This window comes from Callithrix jacchus, chromosome 8 (genome assembly GCF_049354715.1).
Source record: "Callithrix jacchus isolate 240 chromosome 8, calJac240_pri, whole genome shotgun sequence".
Lineage (NCBI taxonomy): Eukaryota > Metazoa > Chordata > Mammalia > Primates > Cebidae > Callithrix > Callithrix jacchus.
The window spans coordinates 43,030,429-43,053,063 of NC_133509.1; the positions used below are offsets into that span (position 1 = coordinate 43,030,429).

Genomic DNA, 22,635 nt, shown 5'->3' on the forward strand with positions numbered 1-22,635 from the left:
CTGTAATCCCAGCACTCTGGGAGGCAGAGGCAGGTGGATCACAAGGTCAAGAGGTCGAAACCATCCTGGTCAAAATGGTGAAACCCCATCTTTACTAAAAAAACAAAAAAAAAAATTAGCTGGGCATGGTGGTGCCTGCCTGTAGTCCCAGCTACTCAGGAGGCTGAGGGAGGAGAATTGCCTGAACCCAAGAGGCGGAGGTTGCAGTGAGCCAAGATGGCGCCATTGCACTCCAGCCTGGGTAACAAGAGTAAAACTCCGTCTCAAAAAAAAAAAAAAAATGCGGGTGGGTGTGAAAGGGTTTTTCAGACAGAGAATAATAGGAATAAAAATTAGAGGCAAAAATATGAAAATATATACTATTCAGTTCTTGTACTCCTCATGTTAGTCTACAGAAGAAAGTTTAGAAATGTAGGCTACTTTAACGTTTCCTTGCGAAACACACTAGCTCTGAATGCAGAGTGACTCTGGGCATGACTTGCCTACTCTTCTGAAATCTAGGAAGACAGGGCAGTGACCACCACGCTACCAAACTCCTTTCAGATTTCAATCCAGCCCCAGAGGACTCAGCCCCTGTTCTGTCTCATCAACTGAGTGGGGCTTACTTTAGACTCTTCTCACCCTTCCTAAGAGGGCATGGAGAGACTGAGTGAGAGGGAAGGGTCTGCAAGGAGCAAAGAGAAAGGGAAGAGTATAGACCTGTTCTCCTCTCGCCTTGGCCAGTCAAAGCCCATGAGCCAGCTACTTCTTTAATGTAACAATGTGTTCTGGAACTCACCACTGATATGTGTGTGTGTGTATATATATGTGTGTTGTGTGTGTGTGTGTGTGTGTGTGTGTTAAGCTATTATTTTGATTAAGAGACAAGAAATGAATGATCCTTTTAATACTCAAAATGCTGACAGAAAGAAAAAATTTAAACTACAGACAACAAATTTTTGTTCCTAATTAAGATTTGACATTACCACTTCTGACATTGAACATTATACCTTTTAGTTTAAATGGTAGGGGGTGGAAAATGCTTTCTATTAAAGATATAAAATCTTCAATATGTATAAAGTGTTCTTTACCTAACTGAGCAATAAGGACTCTTACTCTCTAAAGAAAACAAAACAAAATACATAGATATGTATACATCTTTTCACATAGCTTTGTTCTTTATCCAACTAGTTAGCCTAGATGGGCAATATTTATCTAATGTCTCAGACTTTTAGTGTCTGCCTGTGAAAAACAGACAGGTTGTTTATTTTTCAATGTTAATCTAAAAATTAGAGATTCTGTGAGCACTCGCTAGTGATCCTTATAAAATGGTTGGTTTTTAAAACTTGTTTTGATGATGCAAAGGAGGGATGATGAGGATGGGTTAAGAGTAAGAGACCATAAATAGCCACTGTCACTCATCTACAGGGAAATAATGAGGTATGCAGCTCAGCCAGGCATCTAATGAAGTGGAGCCCCAGTAAGCATTACTGTATTTGGGGAACTCATATTTAAAGTAATTAATGGCTCTTCAACTCTTAGTGGCCAAATGACAAGAACGGGCATAAAAGTCCATTGAACTGAAAGTCAAAGCTCATATCCTTAGATAAGTCTGTTACTTTTTAAGCCTCAATATCCTCCTCCTGAAATAAGGACACAACATTGACCCGAACCTCTGCACAGGATGATTGGGAGGATCAGATACAAAGTATGTGAAAACCACAGTGCACTAGATAAATTATTTTTAAACTCATTTTTAAAATAAGGTTTTCTACTATCAAAACTACAGCCAATTACCCTTTCATAATCCCCAAACAGCAAGTAATTTTTAAGTAATACTTTTTTAATCAGTGTTTTAAAGATTTAGATGTTGAGAATTTAATATTACAGGTTTCTCTAATAAATTCTCTAGGGTTATACTAGTATGACCAAAGAAGGAAAATACACATTTGAAAGCTGTTCTGCAGTCAAGTGGCGAGATTCTATATGGCTATTAACCAATCATTTCGGAGGTTAAAATCTCTACAAAATCAAGGTTGACATACATTGCACTGGGGACCACTTTTACCAATGCAGTAGAGTTTTCCATGGCAGAATCCTCCTGAAAAATGCTCTAACCCTAAAAGCTAGAAGGGGACTCTAAGCAAAGAAAAGACATGAAGCCAGGGGTCTGATCCATTAAGCCTTCAAAAGCTATCTGCATCTATGTAATATGTATGTAATGCCCAGAGATCATAGAAGAACTGATAGCACACAGTAGACAAGGGGACACTTACTCATCTAACTTGTCTAGGCTTCTACTTCCTCATCTATAAAATGGGAATAAGAGTCTCTTCTGTGGGATGCACTGAGAAGGAGAGCACACATAAAGTGCTGCCTGCTACCTGGAGCACAGGAAGTACTCAACAAATCAAAGTCATCAGTACCAGGAAAAGCAGGGTATTTCAATTACCTTTGTCCCTAAACTAAAAACTTTGCTCCTTAAAAGACTATTTGCACTAAGAGCTCCTCCAAAACAGAGGTAGAGCATAAGAAAGGCCTTTTATAAATAAGAGGGGAACGTGTAGCAGGATACTGGGAAACAGTAACACTTACTTATCCAGTTTCTGACATTGAGGAAACTTTGCTCATTCGTCAGATCAAAAAGTAGAAGAAAACCCATAGCATCTCTGAAGAACGCTGTTGTTAAGCTACGAAACCTAGGAACATAAAAGCAGAATGGTCAGTTAAACGAGGGCCCCACTCCTGAAATACAAAGCTACAAGCAATACCTTTAGCCTCTTACAAAACTTTACCAATAACAAGCTACATGGTGATATTCCAAAAGCATATAGGATAGTTATTAATCACTTATATCAGTTTAAGTGTTAACAGACCATGTGATTTGAAAACCCAGCCTGCTGGACAGGGATGGCAAGAGCCAGCTTGTGATCTTAGTCTCAGTCAAGAATTTGTTGTACAATTATGAGTTAATTTGGCCAAAAGCAATAGTGTATGTTTTCCTTCCTTCTGTGAATGCTTGACTTGACATTACAATGTGTTCCTTGATCTTTTAATTTCAGAATATGCAGAGATCTCTTATCTCTGATAGCCATTTGTTGGGCTTTAAGGTAAGAATCTCTTGACTCAGACCCTATTCTGTCTTAGTACTCTGCCTTCCAAGCCTTTATCCTCCTGTTTTCTCTGTCTTCTCTCTCTCTCTCTCTCTCTCTCTCTCTGTCTCTCTCCCCACCCCCACCCCTAACTCCCCTCCACCCTGAGTCAGTTTCCTCTCATCTTTGCCTATATGTAAAGTCTGTAACTGACAGGCAGGCTCTAGGGAAGAAAATATTGGTATGACTTTGTCATCTAATCAGCAATATTAGTTTTTTCTCAAATACTTTTAATCAATGTTTTTATTAAAAAGACTTCTTAGCCTGGTGCGGCAGCTCACACCTGTAATCCCAGCACTTTGGGAGGCTGAGGTGGGCAGATCACGAGGTCAGGAGTTCAAGACCAGACTGGCCAATATGGTAAAACCCCATCTATACGAAAAAATAAAAAATAAAAAAAATCCAGGTGTGGTGGCACACGCCTGTAGTCCCAGCTACTCAGGGAGCTGAGGCAGGAGAATCACTTGAACCTGGGAGGCAGAGGTTTTGGTGAGCCAAGATGGCACCACTGCACTCCAGCATGGGGAAAAGAGCGAGACTCTATCTCAAAAAAAAAAAAAAAAAAAAAAAAATTCTTATCTTTTAGAGCTACATACAAATGAAATAATATAATGCCTGGAATTTGCTTCCAAATTATATGGTAAGGGGCTATGGGTGAGATGAGGTAAAGTGCATAAATAATGAAATACTATTCACCACAATTTCATAATTATTGAAGTTGAGTAATGGGTACATGGGTTTATCATATAATCCTTCCTCTTTTGAATATACTTGAAGTTTTCCATAAAAAAAGTTAAAAAACAAAATCCTTCAAGGTGGCTATGAGAGAAAACAGAAGTTTTATAAAAGCAACTTTTATAAAGAAGATTTCATGTGGTTAATTTTATAAAAAAATTTCATGTGGTTTATTTTGGTCAAGTAAGCTCTGGTCATATGAATTAATTCCAACCAGATTTCCCACTAGTTTTCAACAATCAGGTAGGAATAATCCATGTAACTTGGCCACTTTCTCATGGTTGAGTAAATGTCAAAAGGAAATGGAGCAAAGTGTGTAAGTCAAAAAAATTAAAAGATGAAAAAGAAAGTCCACAAGTAAGAATCCTAACCTTTCCTTGGACCTTGTATGAAATAAAGCCACCATTCTCATCTCAGACTGACAAATTTCCTGCTAATTTGGCAGTATATCTTATCCAAGTGCAAATCAAAGAACTGGCTGGTTTTCCCTGCTCAGGTCACTGTTTGAAGAATGTAACTGTTTTTCCCTTTCCTTCAGTAAAAAGCACGTAACTGAAGATCTCATACCTCTCCTGCCCTGCTGTGTCCCATAACTGCAGATGGATTCTCTGGCCTCTGCCAGTGGCTCCATCCGGCCCATTGGCTCTGTACACCTAAAACAGAAAAGTGAAAGAGAAAACAAAAGAGAACTTCTGACTCCAGTGAACCATTCTCACCTTTTTATTCAGTACAAACCCTAAGGCATCTACATTTCTAAAGAGAATCCCATCTGGAACACAACCACGTTTGTATTTTCGGTCAAATAATTATACCCAGATAATGTAATAAGTTATATTGAAATATACACATATATTTTATAAATATATTACAAAATATGTATGCAAAATAACTTGTATAAAATATAGTAATTAGCTTGCCTTTCCTCAAAGTTCTCTTGGGTCACTGGTTTCAAGAAATATCACATTTCTATGGCTTTTCCCAATCTCATCTTTTTTGTTTGCTTGTTTAACCAGGGGGTACCTGTACAAGTTTGTTACATAGACACACCGTGTAATGCTGGGGTTTGGACATCTACTGAACCCACACCTAAACAGTGAATGTAGCTTTTCAGCCCCCGTTGTGCTCCCATCCCCTTTTGGAGACCCTGGTATCTATTGTCTCTGTCTTTATGCCCATGTGTGCCTATAGTTTAGCTCCCACTTGTAAGTGAGAATGCCTATGACATCTGATTTTCTGTTTCTGCACTAATTCACTTAGGATAATGGCCCCTGGCCTAATCCATGCTGCTGCAAAAGACATAATTTCACTTTTTAATGGCTGCATAGTATTCTATGGTGTATATGTAACACATTTCCTTCATCCAATCCACCACTGATGAGCACCTAGGTTAGTTCCATGACCTTGCTGTTATGAATAGTGAGGCAATAAACGTTTGAGTGCAGGTGTATTTTTGGTAAAACAATTTTTCTTTGTCCCATCGCATATTTTAAAAGTGCTCTTAAAATGATTTTATAGAAAATACCTAGAACAGCAGAGAAAGTACCATCAAAAATTTCTTCTTTATTAATAGCAACAAAAAACACTGGTGAAAATTGTCCAAATCAACTTTTCAGTACTCCAAACATTAACAAAGACTTACAACATGCCAAGAAGCATTTATGCAAGAAAAACTGGTGAATATCAGTAAAACCAGAAAGCTTTGAGGTGTTTTGTTACCTTGCCCTATTCCCATCCTCCTCACTCCAGCTTTTAGTAGCCTTAAAAACCAACAAATGCACAAATGTGGTAGTTGTGAAAACATCAGCCTAGCCACCACTGTGGAGAGCAGAGGCACAATAGGTTCGGAGCTCCCTACAAGTTCCATACTGAGAAAAACTGTCAGGAAGCCCCTTGAAAAGCTTGATGCCCCAGCTTTGTCTTTACTTGACCTCACTCAAAGCTTGCTCTTTGAAAACAGCCCTATCCCTAGGGCATTTGTCGAAAACTATCAGCAGTGATTATTTAACATCACAGCTACCAGAGGCAGCAATACCAGTTAGGGCTAACAAAAGTCTAACAAAAAGAATTAAAGAAAAAAATAGGAAAGGAAATGTCTGCAACACTCCCAAATAGTCCCTGGAAGCTACAAGGCCATGCTCATGTGCAGGGCTCTCCAAATGTCGAGGAAAGATCTAAAAAGGTCCTAATCTCTTATTTCTGACTGACTTTGAGGTTCTTCTCAGGCAGAAAATAAAAGCTAAGGCAGAGTTGTAAACTGCCTGCAGTAGTATTAAACACATACCCCAAAAAACACACAGAGATTCTCAGAAAAACCTAAGAGACTTACTGCTTCAAGGAATTTAATAAACTCTGTCTGCTCATTAGCTGTCCACTAAGTTGACAGATAGTTAAATACAAAGAATACAGACTTTGCAAAATTATCCCAGATTAAACAAACAGCAAAACAAAAAATAAATAAATGCAGTAAAAACAAGAAACCCAGGTAGGGGAAAGAATCTGAGTTTCTAGAATAGCCACATTATTTGAAATGTCCAGTTTTCAGCAAAACTTGTAAGACACAGAAAGAAACAGGAAAGTATGGCTCATACGCAATAAAAAAGCAGCTAATAGAAATTATGCCTGAGGAAGCCCAGATGTTAAACTTATTAGATGAAGACTTTATATCAGGTATTATAAATATAGTCAAAGAACTTAGAAATCAGTAACACAGCTATCTTCTAAAATTAAAGAATAAATTAAGAAAAAACTGAGAAAAGTCATCTCTAGCAGACCTGCCCTACAAGAAATACTAAAGATAACTCTCAAGACTGAGCTGAAAAGACACTAGACAGTAACTTAAATCCACACAAAGAAATAAGGAGCACCAGGACTGCATAGTAAATATAAAAGACAGTATAAATGTATTTTTCTTTATAACACTTTTCCTCCACCAGTTTAAAATTTAACTGCAGGCAGGGTGTGGTGCTGACGCCTATAATCCCAGTACTTTGGTAGGCTGAGGTGGGTCGATTACTTGAGGCCAGGAGTTCAAGACCAGCCTGGCCAACATGGCAAAACCCCATCGCTACTAAAAATACAAAAACATAGCTATGCATGAAGGCAGGGGCCTGTAATTCCAGCTACTTGGGAGACTGATGCAAGAGAATCATTTGAACCCAGGAGGCAGAGATCACAGTGAGCCAAGATCTCACCCCTGCACTCCAGCCTGGGCAATGGGGAGAGACCCTGTCTCCAAAAAAAGAAAAAAGAAAAAAAAATTAACTGCATACAGCAATAACTGTAAAGCTGTGCTGATGATGGGCACACAATGTAGAAAGATGTCATTTGTATAGCAACAGCAACACAAAAATAGGGGAGAAAACAGAGCAATATAAGAACAAAGTTGTACACAGTATTAAAATTAGGATGCTATTAATCAAAGTTAGATTGTCAAAAATTAAGATGATAATTGTAATCCCCAAGGGAACTATTAAAAAAGAACTCAAAATTATATAGTTAAAAAAATTAAATTAGAATGAAAATGATACGCTAGAAAACAGAAAAAAAAAAAACAAAAACAAAATGCAATGTCTATCAACAGATGAATGGATAAACAAAACGGTGTATCAATACAATCAAATATTATGTATCAATAGTAAGAAATGAAGTCCTGATACATGCTACAACATGGAAGATCCTTGAAAACATCATGCTAAGTATAAGAAGCCAGACACAAAAGGCTGTATTTTATTCCATTTATATGATGTGTGCAGAAGACATTGATAAAAAATTCATGGTGGCTAAAGGGAGGTAGAAAGAGGAATGACTGCTAATAGGTATAGGCATGGGTTTCTTTTTAAAGTGATGCAACTATTCTAAAATTTAATAGTTGTGATGGCTACAACTCCAAATATACTAAAAAGCACTGAATGTTATACTTTAGATGGATGGATTTCCTTTTTTGTGTGTGAATTATATCCCAATAAACCTATTTTTTAAGTTATAAAATAATTAACCACATACATATACATAGATTCTATCAAGTATACATCAATACTAAAAATTTCATTAGGACCCTATTGTTATTCAGTGGGTCTTAATCTCTTAGAATGGGCAAAGGGGAATGTTCTGTCCTAGAAGCCAGGGACCTTTCCCTCTGACAGCATATGATCCATTAAAGGACCTCTGTCATTAATTTCCTGACCGCTTGTTTACCTGCTTCGTGGTAACAGTGAATTTTTCAGCAAGAAATGTAGTCTAAGGAGAAGGCCATCTTTCCTCATCTCCAATTGTGACACAATGACCTTCTGCCTTCCCCTCCAACACTATGATAACTTTCAGTCTTAAAGTCCTTAAAAAAATAAATAAGTAAAAGCTGCTCCCTTCAACATTCCGCAGAATATCACATCCACTGCTGGCATTCCCCACTCCTACTCCAGCCTCTCCCTCCTGGCAGCAGTGATGAGTTCTGCCAGTTCGTGTTCCATGTGGAATTGCTAAGATGTTATTAGGAGAAATGCCACTAAAAATAATAAGATACCAAAAGTGGAAGATACAGCCCAGCATGAAGAGCAGGGTGGTTGCAGGCTTCTAGAAAAAGGTACACAAATAAGTTTTGGAGTTCAGAAGGGAAGATACAAGCCAAAAGAGTAGCAAGGTGTCATTTTAAAGAACTGTCCACTTTCACGTTGTCTGCCTGGTTTCATATGAAGTGTCATCAGCACAGCCTTTTCAGTTCTGTTGCCTGGATTGAACATACTGACTTTCACATGTACCCTTTAAATTCAGATCCCAACCTTTGTCCTCCTAATTCCTACAAAGTAAACTAAACAGACCAGTGAATGTTGACTCAAAGATTACATTTTTACATAGAAGGATATAGAACTTACCACTCTCTTTTCCCTGAAATCAATGCCCACTGTTGTGATAAATTTGGAGTTAAATTTACCATCTGTGTATTGGTAAAGTACACTGGTCTTCCCTACGCCAGAGTCTCCCAAAGCTAAAAACTTGATGAGGTAATCATAATCTCCATCAGACATAATGAAGAACTCAGTGGTTCACCTGTAAAATACACACAAATTTTTTAAGTTAAAATCCATTAGAAAACATAAATTATCCATTAACAAAGCAATAACAATACTCAGTTTAACACATATGTCTATGGGCTGTATGAAAAGAGGGTTGCCTACCTATTGTTCACCTTCCTTGAAGACCTAATAACCAGCTAGATGAGGAGCTATTGCAATAATAACTAACAGCATAGTTTTAATCTAACATACGCATTACAGCACCATTAGGACAAAGATTCCAAGTGAGAATGATAATCAACAAGAAGGGAACAGTCACTAAGTCTTATCTGCAGACCATATAGAGCAAAAACTAATAAAAGAAAAATAAAGGAAGGAGAATGTTATGAGGAACAATAGTAGTTATTAGAGTTCAAGGGTTTCCAATTTCTCCTTATTTTTCAAAGTCTCCTAGTGCTAAAATTCGCAATTGCAAAATAACGAACCAGTCCAAATGCCCATCACTCAACAAGTAGATAAAGAAATTGTAGCATATAGATATATACACCATGAAACACTACTCAGCCACAAAAAGGAACGAAATAACAGCATTTGCAGCAATCCGGATGGAACTGAAGACCATTATTCTAAGTGAAGTAGCTCAGGAATTGAAAACCAAACATCACATATTTTCACTTACAAGTGAGAGTGAAACTACTCAAGAGGATTCAAAGGCATAAGAATGATACAATGGACTTTAGGGACTGAGAGGGTGGGAGGGTGAGGGATAAAACAGTACAGATTGAATACAGTGTACACTGCTTGGGTGATGGCTGCACCCACATCTCAGAAATCACTACTAAAGAACTTTTTCATGTAACCAACCACCTGCTCCCCAAAAACCTAGGAAATTTTTAAAAAGAAACAAAGTCTCCTAGTGCTAGAATCTTGCCTTTTTTTTTTTTTTCATAGACATCTAGGCAATTTCATTTATTCTATTCACTTTCACATTTCTACAGTTCCTTAAAAGACACTGTTATTTCTTTTTTTTTTTCTTTTTTTGAGACAGAATCTCATTCTGTCACCTGGCTGGAGTGCAGTGGCACGATCTTGGCTCACTACAACCTCCGCCTCTCAGGATCAAGTGATTACCCTGCCTCAGCCTCCCACATAGCTGGGACTATAGGGATACGCCACCACACCCACATCTAATTCTTATATTTTTTGTAGAGATGGGGGTTTCACCATATGGGCCAGGATGGTCTCGATCTCTTGACCTCATGATCTGCCCGCCTTGGCCTCCCAAAGTGCTGGGATTTGCAAGATTGAGCCACCACGCCCAGCCAAGACACTGTTATTTCACAAATAAATTTAGTCCCTGCTTCCTTACAAATTACTATTAATATGTACTACATATTAAGTCAGATTTCTCTGGAATAGCACTGCTCACTTGGGAACTGAGTTCCAGATTTTAGCAGTCACTGCTCAGAGACCACAGTCCCACACCTAAGGACTCGCTTACCTATATTTACCTGGGTATTCTATCAAGAATTGCTAAAAATTCAGTTCTTCAACACCGACTAAGACAAAAGTCCACCTTAATATCAGCAATACCCAACCTTGGCTATTTTTGTTTTTTTGTAATCAGCACTTTTCATGGTTTGTTTTTACTCTCTAAATAGATTAAAACCCAAAATATCAGTCCAACTAGAAATGGAATCTCTCACCAGGGAAGGTTTACTTCTTTTTTTATGAAAATTTTATTGATACAGAATATTTGTACATTTTAATGGGATGTTTTGTTACATGCACAGAATATAATGATCAGATCAAGGTATTTAGAGTATTTATTACCCAAGTATTTATCATTTTTATGCATTGAGAACATTTCAAGTCCTCTCTTCTGGCTACTTTGAAATACACAATACATTGTTCTTAAGTATAGTCACCCTTGCCTACTGTCGAACATTAGAACTTACTCTTTCCATCTAACTATGTGCTTGCACACATTAACCAACCTCTCTCTATTCCCCCAAAGGCCAATAAACTCTTCTGAAAATCATAAAAATAACTAGCTATCCCATTAACACTGACAATTCTACATGACTAGTCAAACATACATGTTCACCTATCTACACACCTGCCAGATGCCCTATGTTAGATGCTACTGACTCCCGGCATTATCCCCTTTTTACCCAACCCCATATTCAGAAACTTAGCTATCATACTCAGTGCTTCCTATAGGGTTATTTCCATATAGCCATCAAATTAATAAAAACTCAGGCAAGACTATTTTGTGGTTTTCAATGTTGCCTCCCTCACCCCATCCTCAACTTGGTGACTTACCCTATGCTGGAAACTCCTGAATGCTAAGCCCCATGAGCCACTGCAGTGTGCTTCCTCAGAGTGCTCCGGTGCAGATCTGCAACCTCACCTTTCAGGTATGGCGAGCCCATGGATAAGGGCAGAGCCTCTACAAACATTCAAAATTCTATTTGCACACTATAAAGAGAGACGCCTTACAGATGATGCCTTACCTATCTTTATAGCTTGGGTATTTGGAGGTGTAGGTCACCTGTATTAATGACATATAACAGAATTCCTCTCCAAAAAATGAAAACTTGGACATCAACATTATAGCATGTCGTATCACAGCATCACACTTGGCTCTAAGTTATTGGAAATAAGAGCTAAGAATTGAAAAGCAAGTCCAAATAATGTTGACTCATTTGGGGGCTTCCCCCCAAACTGAATAGAGCAGCAGCAAACAATCAATCCTGCCATGAGAATGATGCAAAAATCACTGTGACTACCTTATTTCCTCTGTAAGTTGAAAAGAAAAGTGGTATAACTATGCTTTTTATATCACTTAAAGTACAGGAAAAAATGCTGTCACCAATGGCATTATATTCTAGAAAGACTTAAGTGAAATTACTTAACTGAAACTCTCTCTAATGTGTTTCATTTTCATAGGTAATCACACGTGTAAGTCTACAAATGATCTTCGTGAGTTCTGTTTTCTATTCAGGATAGCGATACTGACCAAGTAATCGTAAAGGGACTGTTAACAAACCAGATGCCACAACCTGAAGGTATAGATGCCACCATCAATATTAATCATAATTTCTACTTTTCAGATTCTACCTTTAAGACAATTATCTGCTTTCTTGATCTGAAAATAAATATTCAGACCTTCCACTCTTTGGGTTCAGTTTTCTAAAAGACAACACAGATCCCAGAGAGGTAGAGTGATTTGCAGGATATAGAACTGAGATGTCCTAGCTCCAAGTCCAATGTCAATTCTACCCAAAGCTTCATATCCATTACTCATTTTAATTACACATGCATACTGGACTTTAAAGTGACCAGCAGTATGGTATCTTACAAGGTAAGCTAATAGGAAACTCACAAAGTCAAGCAAAGCTGGGTTTGAATCCCAAGTCTCCCAGATACTAATTACTTTGATGTCTCTGGGCCTTTGATTTCCAGGTTTCTGTTCTATAAAAAAGAATACACATTACCTCACACTATTGTTCTGAGGATTCAATGAGATACTGTTTATGAAGTGCCCCACACAATGGTTGGCACATACTGAGAACTTAACCGTAACTTTGGAAAACGTATTTAATCTTTTTTGCCTTGGGATCCTCATCTGTAAAATAGGAATGAGATTCTATTTTGTCAATTCTTTCTTATTGTCATGCTTTCTTATTTTAACTTCTTTAACTTCATTTCAGTCTTACAAGACATCTTGCGATTGCTACTATAAATCAGGTGTCACTAGAGATATAGTTGTGAGAAAGCCTTTCGTTAGCATCTTCTAGCAAGAGCAAGAAAGCATCATCGATACATTTTAGACTTGATGAGGCACAATAATAAAGCTATTTCTGATGGCTATCGTGAAGACTGAGCTAGTGTATACACACAAAGTTTGGAATAGTGCACAGGACATAGTAAGTCCTATGTAAGTGTTAGCTGCTATTAGCAGCAGCATCTGGCAATCTAGCTTCCAAGGGTCAATATGCAGGCAATGCCCTTTTCTTTCCTACAAGTATAAGAAAGTACACTGAGCCCCTAAACTAAAAATTAATTTCAAAAAATAAGGATCTCCTAAGAGTATTTGAAGCCAAGTTTACATATTTAAACTCTGTACCTCCTTGAGAAACTACTGTCTACCTCAAGGAAATGCCTTCTAAAAATTCAAGAATGCCCTTAATTTGGGATACGCAAAAGACTTTCTAATTCAGCTCACTTCTATCTCTCCTCCTTACACAAATATTTTTTCAAAGTGCTCTCCACCCTCACTATCATCAGATTAACAATAGAAAGCAAGAAACACCCACTTCCTCAACATGTACTATGTGGTGTTAATTGCCTGGTGAGAAAAAGTCAATCATCTTCCTTATTTTTAAAATAAAACATATTTTCATCTGTAATACCAGTGACTGGGGAGGCTGAGGATGGACTGAGGTCAGGAGTTCAAGACTAGCTCAGGCAACCAGTCAGACTTATCTCTTAAAAACACATACATAGATATATATATATTTTAATTTTATTTTATTTTTTCTGAATTAGCCAGATGTGATAGCATTAGCCTGTTGTCCTAGATATTTGAAAGGCTGAGGCGGGGGATTGCTTAAGCCCAGGAGTTCAAGTCTGCAGTAAGATATGATCACACCACTACACTGCAGTCTGGGCAAAAGGGTAACATCCCATCTCTAAATAAATTTTTTAATAAATAAAAATAACTGCACACGTACCCCTGACCTTAAAATAAAAGTTGAAGGAAAAAAAACACTGAAACATTTTTAAAATTATTTTTTAGGAAATAAGATAGAGTAGATTTAGTTAAGAGCAAAGGGAAAAGATCTAGTTCTATTTCTCTCTCTCTCTCCTACACACACACAGACATATCACAGCCCGTATTTTCCATGAAGTGTCATATTAAAATCAATCATAGACTCTAACCTTAGGATCCCCTACTGTAAGGCAGAATCATTCTGAAACTACTCTAGATAGGTCAGTCATTTTTTGAAAGCCAAATTTCCCTCTATTATTCATATTTAGTATAGAGTAAAAGAAAGGGGAAGAATAACATTAACTGAACAGCCACCATGTAACAAATACATTTGATTTTACTTTATCTGCTCATCATCCTTAAAAATCACTTAATGTCTGGACAAACCTCACACCATAAAGAGAGGAACGTTTTCTCAGTGTGTTGGCAAATAGGCTTGGGTTCAAATTCTGACTTTCCTATTTTGTATGACCTGATCCAAGTTTTTTAAACTAAGCCTTATTCATTCAACTGTGAAATGGAGACAATAACAGTACTAATTTCATTGGGTTCTTTTAAGGACTAAATGCGATAATCCACAGAAAGCTTTTGTCTGCTCTGTGCTAAGTGTTCAGTAATTGAAACTTATTAACAATACTATTATTAATAGTATCACCAAGTTCTTCATTAACAAAGCATGTAATTTTATAATCTATTCCTAATGTAACCAGTACCTGAACGTTCGTTCAGAAAAATCACACTAAGAAATTCAACTGGGCCTGGCATGGTGGCTCCCAGCTGTAATCCCAGCACTTTGGGAGGCCAAGGCAGGCAAATTACCAGGTCAGGAGATTGAGTATCCTGGCCAACATGGTGAAACCCCATCTCTACTAAAAATACAAAAATTTGCTGGGTGTGGTGGCATGTGCCTGTCATCCCAGCTACTCTGGAGGCTGAAGTAGGAGAATCACTTGAACCAGGGAGTTGGAGGTTGCAGTGAGCCAAGATCACACCACTGCACTCCAGTCTGGCGACAGAGTGAGATTCCATCTCAAGAAGAAAAAAGAAAAAAAAGAAATTAAATTTAAGTGCAATGACTTTGGGGTGCACTATCCATCACAAAATCTACCTTGGCATTCCTATCTAAGAAAGAGCTGTATATGGGTAATTTCTGGCAATTTCAGACCTAGGAGTACCCATCAGTTGAACACTCTAATTTCCAGAAGAGGAAACTGAAACCCAGAGAAGGCAAGTGAATAGTCTGAAATAAACCAGCTAGTTAGATATGGGGCTAGGCTAGATCTCAAGTCTCCTAAATGCCAGTCATGTATGCATATTTTTGTTCTGTCTGTATTTCTTCCTTCAGAGCTAGACACCTCAGCTATAGCTGCTTGAATTCAAGAATCAAAAGGTTTCTTCAGTGCCAGCAGTTACAGCAGTGATAAACTGCTTTACAAGTAAGGGTTTGGGCTCTTAGAGAGGTTGCCTAAAGGATCTGTACTTCTGTCCTCAGAGCCCCTCAATCAAGAAGTGTTCCTTCTGATGGGTTCTGCCAAGGAAGTCATAAATTGGGAGCTTGTCTGCTTCTTCTTGGTCATTGCAAATCCAAGAAAAAAAAAAATAACTCTTCTTGATACTTGTATTATATCCCATAAATTGTCTTTCTTTTCTATGGTTTCAAAATGAAAAGCAAGCCCAGGAATCATGAAATTTTTCATTTCCCTGTAGAAATGCTCAACCCCTTAGTATTTTCCTCTCAAATAAGATTATTTTAGGCCAGGCACAGTGGCTCATGCCTGTAATCCCAGCACTTTGGGAGGCTGAGGCGGGTGGATCACCTGAGGTCAGGTGTTCGAGACCAGCCTGGCCAACATGGTGAAACTCTGTCTTTACTAAAAATACAAAAATGAGTCAGGCCTGGTGGTGAGCGCCTGTAATCCCAGCTTCTTGGGAGGCTGAGGCAGGAAAATCGCACCAAGATCACACCATTGCACATCAGCCTGGACAACACAGAGAGACTCTATCTCAAAAAAAAAAAAGATTATTTTCTATGACATCATGTCTCTGTAAGGATACTACTGGCCCTCTCTCTTTCTCCCTCATTCAATAAATACTGATTGAATATTTCTTATATGCTGGGTGCCAGGGTACAATGGGAATCCGACTCAGTTATACACAAAGTGGAAAATGCATCTCTTACTCCTTGACTACCTTAGACCTTATGGTTTTAGCCATTTCCCAGTCTAAGTTCTCCCAACAACTATATCTGCATTTGGGTTTTCAAACAAGCCAATCTGTGTTAACATTTTAAGGTTCTCTCATAAATAACACAACATGACATCAAAATTCACATCCCCAGTCACATGTTTGACAAAGATGCAAAAGGAATAAACATGAAAAAGGAATAAAAACGTGAAGACTAGGTGGGCACAGTGGCTCACTCCCAGAACTTTGGGAGGCTGAGGCAGGCAGATCACTTGAGGTCAGGAGTTCGAGACCAGCCTGGACAACATGGTGAAGCCTTGTCTCTACTAAAAATATAAAAATTAGCCAGACATGGTGATGGGTACCTGTAATCCCAGCTACTCAGGGGGACTAAGGCAGGAGAATCACTTGAACCTGGGAGGCAGAAGTTGCAGTGAGCAGAGATGGTGCTCCAGCCTGGGAGACGGGGAAAAAAAAAAAACAGGCGAAGCTCAGTAGAGAATAAAGAGATAGTCTCAACCTCCCGGGCTCATGTGATCCACCATACACAATATCCTGCTTTTTCATTTTTGGAGAGACAAGGTCTCCCTAAGTTGCCCAGGCTGATCTCAAACTCCTGAGCTCAAGAGGAGAAAAGAAACATAAAGTATATTATAAAGAATTTTTTATCTGAAAATCTTTTGAATTTTTTAGCATGGTTAATGAAATATTTGAGTGTTCCTATGTAGCTGATGGACTTCACTTCTTGCAGTGCAAAATGGTTTTTTGCAGAGAAACAGGAGCAGGTAAATATAACTATCACTTTTCAGATAGCACAGAACATCAGCATTTATGTGAATTACAACACCACATGTTCTTTCATATAATTTAACATTCCCTTGCCCAGGGATTCATTTTGAAAAATATCCATATACAAATGACTGGCATAGAAGTATAAAGCTTATCAGTACTTTTATGTTTAATGTTAAAAAGCAGTAGTTTTTTCTTTTCTTTTTTTTATGATGCCATTGTGGACCCATACCTGGCATTCTAGAAGGAAACACATTACAGAGATACCAAAAGCGAGGAAGAGAAGTCACACTACATGAGGCAGGCTAGAAGAGGCATTCTATAATGTACCAAGATATTTGAGTAGTGACAGCTTGTATTTACCAAATGAGCCCTGGCCACAACTCTCTCAGACCATTACAATCCTACATCCGGAGGTGAAACACAGCTACCTTCACTACAGAAGCAAGACGCATACTGCACAGCAACAGGGACCCTATTTCCATAAGTGGAGACGGCCTACATCTTCTGAGCAGTTTACTCGTCTCAGCTTCTGGTCTAGATATGCGTAGATATGGTTCTCCCTCCCTAACATGTCAAAAGCAGAAAAAATGACGTTATAAACAAAGAGCTTGTCTTGTTTGTGCAAAATGTCAGGCAGAGAAAAGTGGAAATCTAACAGCTTCAAAAAGTAGAAGGAAACAGGAATATGGTTCTTCCTTGTTTCTTATCAAAAGATGAGTTTGATTTTACCTAAATTCAGAATATTCGATAACTGCATTTTATATGCACCTATAACCTAAGATTCATAAGTGCATTCCTATTAGTATGGTGTTTTATAATAATAAAAGTTCCTCCTTAACAGTGCTATTAAGGCAACAGAGAAGTTCATGGCTAGAAACTGTTGAGATCTTAAGTTGTATAGCATTTGACTTAATACTTATAAATGTACCTGCTATATAGAAATATTTTATTTCCCCCATTTAAAAAAAGTGAAAACTTTTTAAAAAATATTTTGAAATGGAGTCTTGCTCTATCACCCAGGCTGGAGTGTAATTGTATGATCTCAGCTCACTGCAAACTCTGTCTCCTGGGTTCAAGCGATTCTCCTGCCTCAGCCTCCTAAGTAACTGAGACTACAGGTGTGTGCCAACAGCACCAGTTAATGTTTTTTTATTTTTATTTTTAGTAGAGACAGGATTTTACCATGTTAGCCAGGATGGTTTCGATCTCCTGAACTTGTGATCTGCCCGCCTCGGCCTCCCAAAGGGTTGGGATTGTAGGAGTGAGCCACCGCACCCAGCCTCAAAGTAAAAACTTTTAGACCAACTGCTAGAAAACTGCTAGACCAACTTCTAGCAGATGGTAATATTCCAACATAGCAAGTTCTTCAGACAAAAAATAAAATTATCTGCAAGTACTGTTGAATTAAATATACACTTCTAGGCCAAGCCCGGTGGCTCATGCCTGTAATCCCAGCACTTTGGGAGGCCAAGGCAGGCGGCTCACTTGAGGTCAGGAGTTCAAAACCAGCATGGTGAAACCCTGACTCTACTAACAATACAAAAAAAAATTAGCCTGTAGTCCCAGCTATTTGGCAGGCTGAGGCCAGAGAATTGCTTGAACCAGGGAGGTTCATGGGAGATCATGCCACTGCAGTCCAGCCTGGGCAACACAGTGAGACTTCATCTATATATATATTATATGAAGTATATATATATAGACTTCATCTAAAAATGAAGTATACATACATTTATATGTATGTGTATATATATATAAAATATATGTGTATATATATATAAAATATATATACATATATATATACACACATCTCTAAATGCTTCTAAAACATATCTTATTTTTAACAGCATCTTCCAGATGTTCATAATTTTTCTTAAAGAGAAAGACCAGGATGAAGAAAAAAATAAGCAGTCATAGCCCGTAAACCCAGCTACTATTTCTGAAATGTTACCATCACCTCAGTGGGTGACCAACATAACCCAGTAAGCAAATAATAAAAGCAACCATATGTTAGGACACAAGAGTGTTGAAATGATTCCTGATAGAAAAGGTTCTGCAAGACCACTGTCAATAACTCAGATGAGACATCAGCTTTTTTTTTTTTTAATTTATGGAAACTATTGGCTCATTTACCCACAAGACATGATGTGTTGCCCAAGGCTCTTTCAGGATCAGAGTATGAATGTTTATAGAGGTTTATGGAAAATAAACTCACCAAAACCCCAGGTCTTATAGTACTTACAGTTTGTGACAAGTATCTCTTGCTTTCTAGATATAGGGTAACAGAAAAAGGAAAAAAGCACGCATAGACTATATGTTATTTGTAAAACATGGCCAATACCGTGGAAATAGGTGTGGCTGTTTGGTTTGCTTAGTAATATCTCAAATAATGTGAAAGCAGACTCAGAATGGACACACGATACTCCAATAGTATGTCCAACCCATAGCTGAATATGCCTCTTACCACCAAGAAGCTGAGCAGTCTCCAAGAAGTTGGTACAAGTGCAAAATCTGTAAAGTATGCTCTCACCCAGTGGTTGCTTTTTGTGAGCACATAGAAGACAAGGAATCACAGACTTCAGAGTCAAGTTTTCCTAAATTCAAATAGTACACCACCTCCTACCTGCACAAAGTAAGCAGCAAAATGCCTGGTGAAGATCAATAAATCACAGCTATTCTTATGATTATGACAGATTAAGGCCTGAACCAGCCTTGAGCCTGCTGCGTTTTCCTCTCTACCTTCAAGAGGACACTGAGACTTTATAAAACTCTCAAAGAATGAAGTGGAAATACTTTATGAAAATGAAAAACAGGAACAACTTAAGTACCTGAAAGGTGGAATATCTGCAAGTCCAGCTGGTAAGTACAGGGATTCTGGCATTAACAAGCTCTGAAGAGGTAAAATGAAGAGCTTTGGTTATGTCAGAGTGCCACGAAACTCGCGGGCCCAAGGCTCAAAGGCAGAAAAAAATAGAAATGATGGCACTGCTACAAATCAGATAGCACTAAAAAAAAAATCAGATATCACTCAAAGGACTTCACGTTGCAAAGAGAATTTCCAAGTTGCAAAAGGCAGAACGTCTTTCCCTTCTGACCTAAAAACAGTGTGTCAAGGTATCTGCCAAGACTCACCTTCCTAAACTTGAAACGTGCATGGAAAGCCTTTGACCAACACAGCCTGACTCCCCTCTACCGTTTCACCTGCCTCAGGTTTTTGTTTGCTGTAACACAGGCAAGATGTTAATCTGTCAGGGAAACACACCAATTCAAAAAGCAAACTCTGCTTTCTGAGGGAGCAATGATCCTTCCTTCCTTCCAAGAAAAACGACGAATTAGAAGAAGCCAAACCTGTTGAGGATGACTGTCCAAATAATAAAAATAATTAGACAAATATCCCTGAGTTGGCAGTAACTGGAGAAGAGAGGAGTTCATTTACCACTGACTTTTTTAAAAATGAGCATATGAGTCCTCTAAATTTATTTACCCCAGAAAGAAATGGTTTCCAGAATATATAACACCCTGCCTTTCCAGACCGATCATGTATATGCTAAGATGTTATTTTCCTTGTTTTACAAGAATGACTTTTACAGCATACTATAAACATTCTCCCAACTTCATAAACGAAGGGCACATATCATACTGTAACTTTTCTGTAATGAGATATGCTGAAACTGCATGCATGCGGGCTCGTGAATGGTGAGGGCTCCTACTCCAAAAGCTAAGCTGAACCATCAGTTTGGCACAGAGATACTTAGGAAGACCACTAAGACGCATCAGATATGGCTTCACACCTCCCTTTTCCTGCCTACCTCATACCCTCATACGCACTAATCACATTCAAGCAGATACATTCTCTGCCCACAGGAATATGTTCTTTAAATCCATGGTGACATACTAAAGCACACAGGACTTCCATCTCTTCACAGCTGATTTTCATTTCCATAGTCAAACATCCGCCCTACCACACCCCATGCTGTGTTCCAACAGCCTCACTTCCAACCATCATCTGGGTGCCACAGCCTCTCTGTCTTTTTCTTCTTCCGGCTTTTCTGTCCTTCATCTCCAGGTGCTGTTGCCAAATTCCGGTTTCCATGTGCATAAACTGTCATTAAACTAACAGCGCCAGTGCTTTTCTTTTAACACAACTATGTCAACTTCAAGGTGTTCAACCCTCCTCAATAAATTCATAATGCTGCTGTGTCTTCAGGGACTTCCACTTTTCCAATCAGGAAGAGTATTTCCCCTGCAAAGCCTGGGAAAAGAGCCATTCTGGAAACCCAAGTGCTTCTTAATACTGTGCCAGTTTGGGTTTCACCATAATGTTAATGGAAAGGTAGCATTCTGATACAAATAGGTCATGGGTTTAAAATATTACTATCTATAAATATGTTTATTATATGCCAATTAGTTCTTTTAAAAACAGTAAACTAGGCTCAGAAAAATCAAGGCTTTTCCTGATGTTTTAACGTCACTAAACCGATGATGCTGGGATTCTTCACTTCTTCCATTTGGTGTCAATAAGCTGTAGATAGTCAGCTACAGGTCTTTTTGGGCTTTGTCAAGTCTACTGTCTCCATGAATATATTTACAAAGTTAAACAGTTAAACAACAGATGTTTAACTGTTCCCTAAAAATCATTCTTTAGTAACTGAACCAAAAAAAAAATAAAAAATAAAAAAAATAAATAAAAGCATACATATGAAGGAAACTCACCTAATGGGCAAGGTCAAATCAGATACACTTGTTCTTGCTTCTCAAAGTCTTTCCTTATTTCAGCTATTATTCAGTATGCAGAGTCTCAGAACTGACTGTTTGCGTTTCTATCAGCAGCTGTTTATAGAATGGGGCGTGCCTTGTGTTTGCTTATGCAAAAGGACTGAGGAACAACAATGCACAGCCATCCCGCCAGTTTCTAAATCAGCCTGTCAGATTACAGGTGGCTCTTTTGCTATTATTGTTGTCAATCTCTAATTTTATTACATTGTGATCACTAAATGTGGTCTGCATGACATCAAATTTGGGGGAATTTAAGATGAATTATTTATTTATTTAGAGACAGGGTCTCACTCTGTCCCCCAGGCTGGAGTGCACTGGCACAATTATGTCTCACCACAGTCTTGACTTCTCCAGCTAAAGTGATCCTCCCACCTCAGCCTCCTGAGTAGCTGGGATCACAGGCACACAGCACCAAAAATGGATACTTCTTTTTAACTTTTTTGGTAGAAACAAGGTGTCACTATGTTGCCCAGGCTGGTCTTTAACTCCTGGGCTCAAGTGATCCTCCTATCTCAGCCTCCCAAAGTGGTGAAATTTCAGGCATAAGCCACCATGCCCGGCCTGAATTACGTTTTATAAATGTTCCATGATTATGTGAAAACAATCTGTATACCCTGTTAGCTGGATGCAAAATTACACACATACGAGTCAAGCTAGTTAGTTGCGGTTTTTTTTTTGAGATGGAGTTTTCGCTCTTGTTACCCAGGCTGGAGTGCAATGGTGCGATCTCAGCTCACCGCAACCTCCGCCCCCTGGGTTCAGGCAATTCTCCTGCCTCAGCCTCCTGAGTAGCTGGGATTACAGAGTGCCCAGCTAATTTTTTGTAATTTTTAGTAGAGACGGGGTTTCACCATGTTGACCAGGATGGTCTCGATCTGTTGACCTCGTGATCCACCCGCCTCGGCCTCCCAAAGTGCTGGGATTATAGGCTCGAGCCACCGCGCCTGGCCTAGTTGCGGTTTTTGATCTGATATATCCTTACTTATCTTTTTGCTACTTCATCTGTTTCTAAGAAAGCTATGTTGAAACTCCTAGATAATATTCATTTTCAAAAAATAAGACCAAGATAATGTCTTAAAGAGGATGAATATAAATCCTAATAAAAAATAAACATTGCAGTCTTTATTCTGATAAGCATTAAATCTGTGCTTTTCAGTTTGTGTTCTGTGAAACTCTGGGATCCATGAAAATATTTTAAGAGTTCTGTAAACTTATTAAAATTTTATTTTTCTAT

General features: G+C 38.4%; 1 protein-coding gene across 7 annotated transcripts in view; it reads right to left on the reverse strand.

Annotated features, from left to right (window-relative positions):
• Nucleotides 1–22,635, reverse strand: part of RAB27A (RAB27A, member RAS oncogene family) — an 80,751-nt gene that overhangs the window by 26,387 nt on the left and 31,729 nt on the right. For 3 of the 7 annotated variants that reach the window (XM_009005473.5, XM_003733929.6, XM_035259698.3), the window contains 3 exons: nucleotides 8,735–8,909; nucleotides 4,434–4,519; nucleotides 2,575–2,678 (listed from right to left, as the gene is read on the reverse strand). In XM_009005473.5, coding sequence (XP_009003721.1) covers nucleotides 2,575–2,678; nucleotides 4,434–4,519; nucleotides 8,735–8,887 — 343 coding nt within the window. In that variant the 5' untranslated portion in view covers nucleotides 8,888–8,909. Of the gene's footprint in view, nucleotides 1–2,574; nucleotides 2,679–4,433; nucleotides 4,520–8,734; nucleotides 8,910–11,200; nucleotides 11,281–16,201; nucleotides 16,293–21,338; nucleotides 21,436–22,635 lie in introns of those variants that run through there. The other 4 variants (XM_078334255.1, XM_054239667.2, XM_009005476.5 and 1 more) reach the window with 3 other exon arrangements.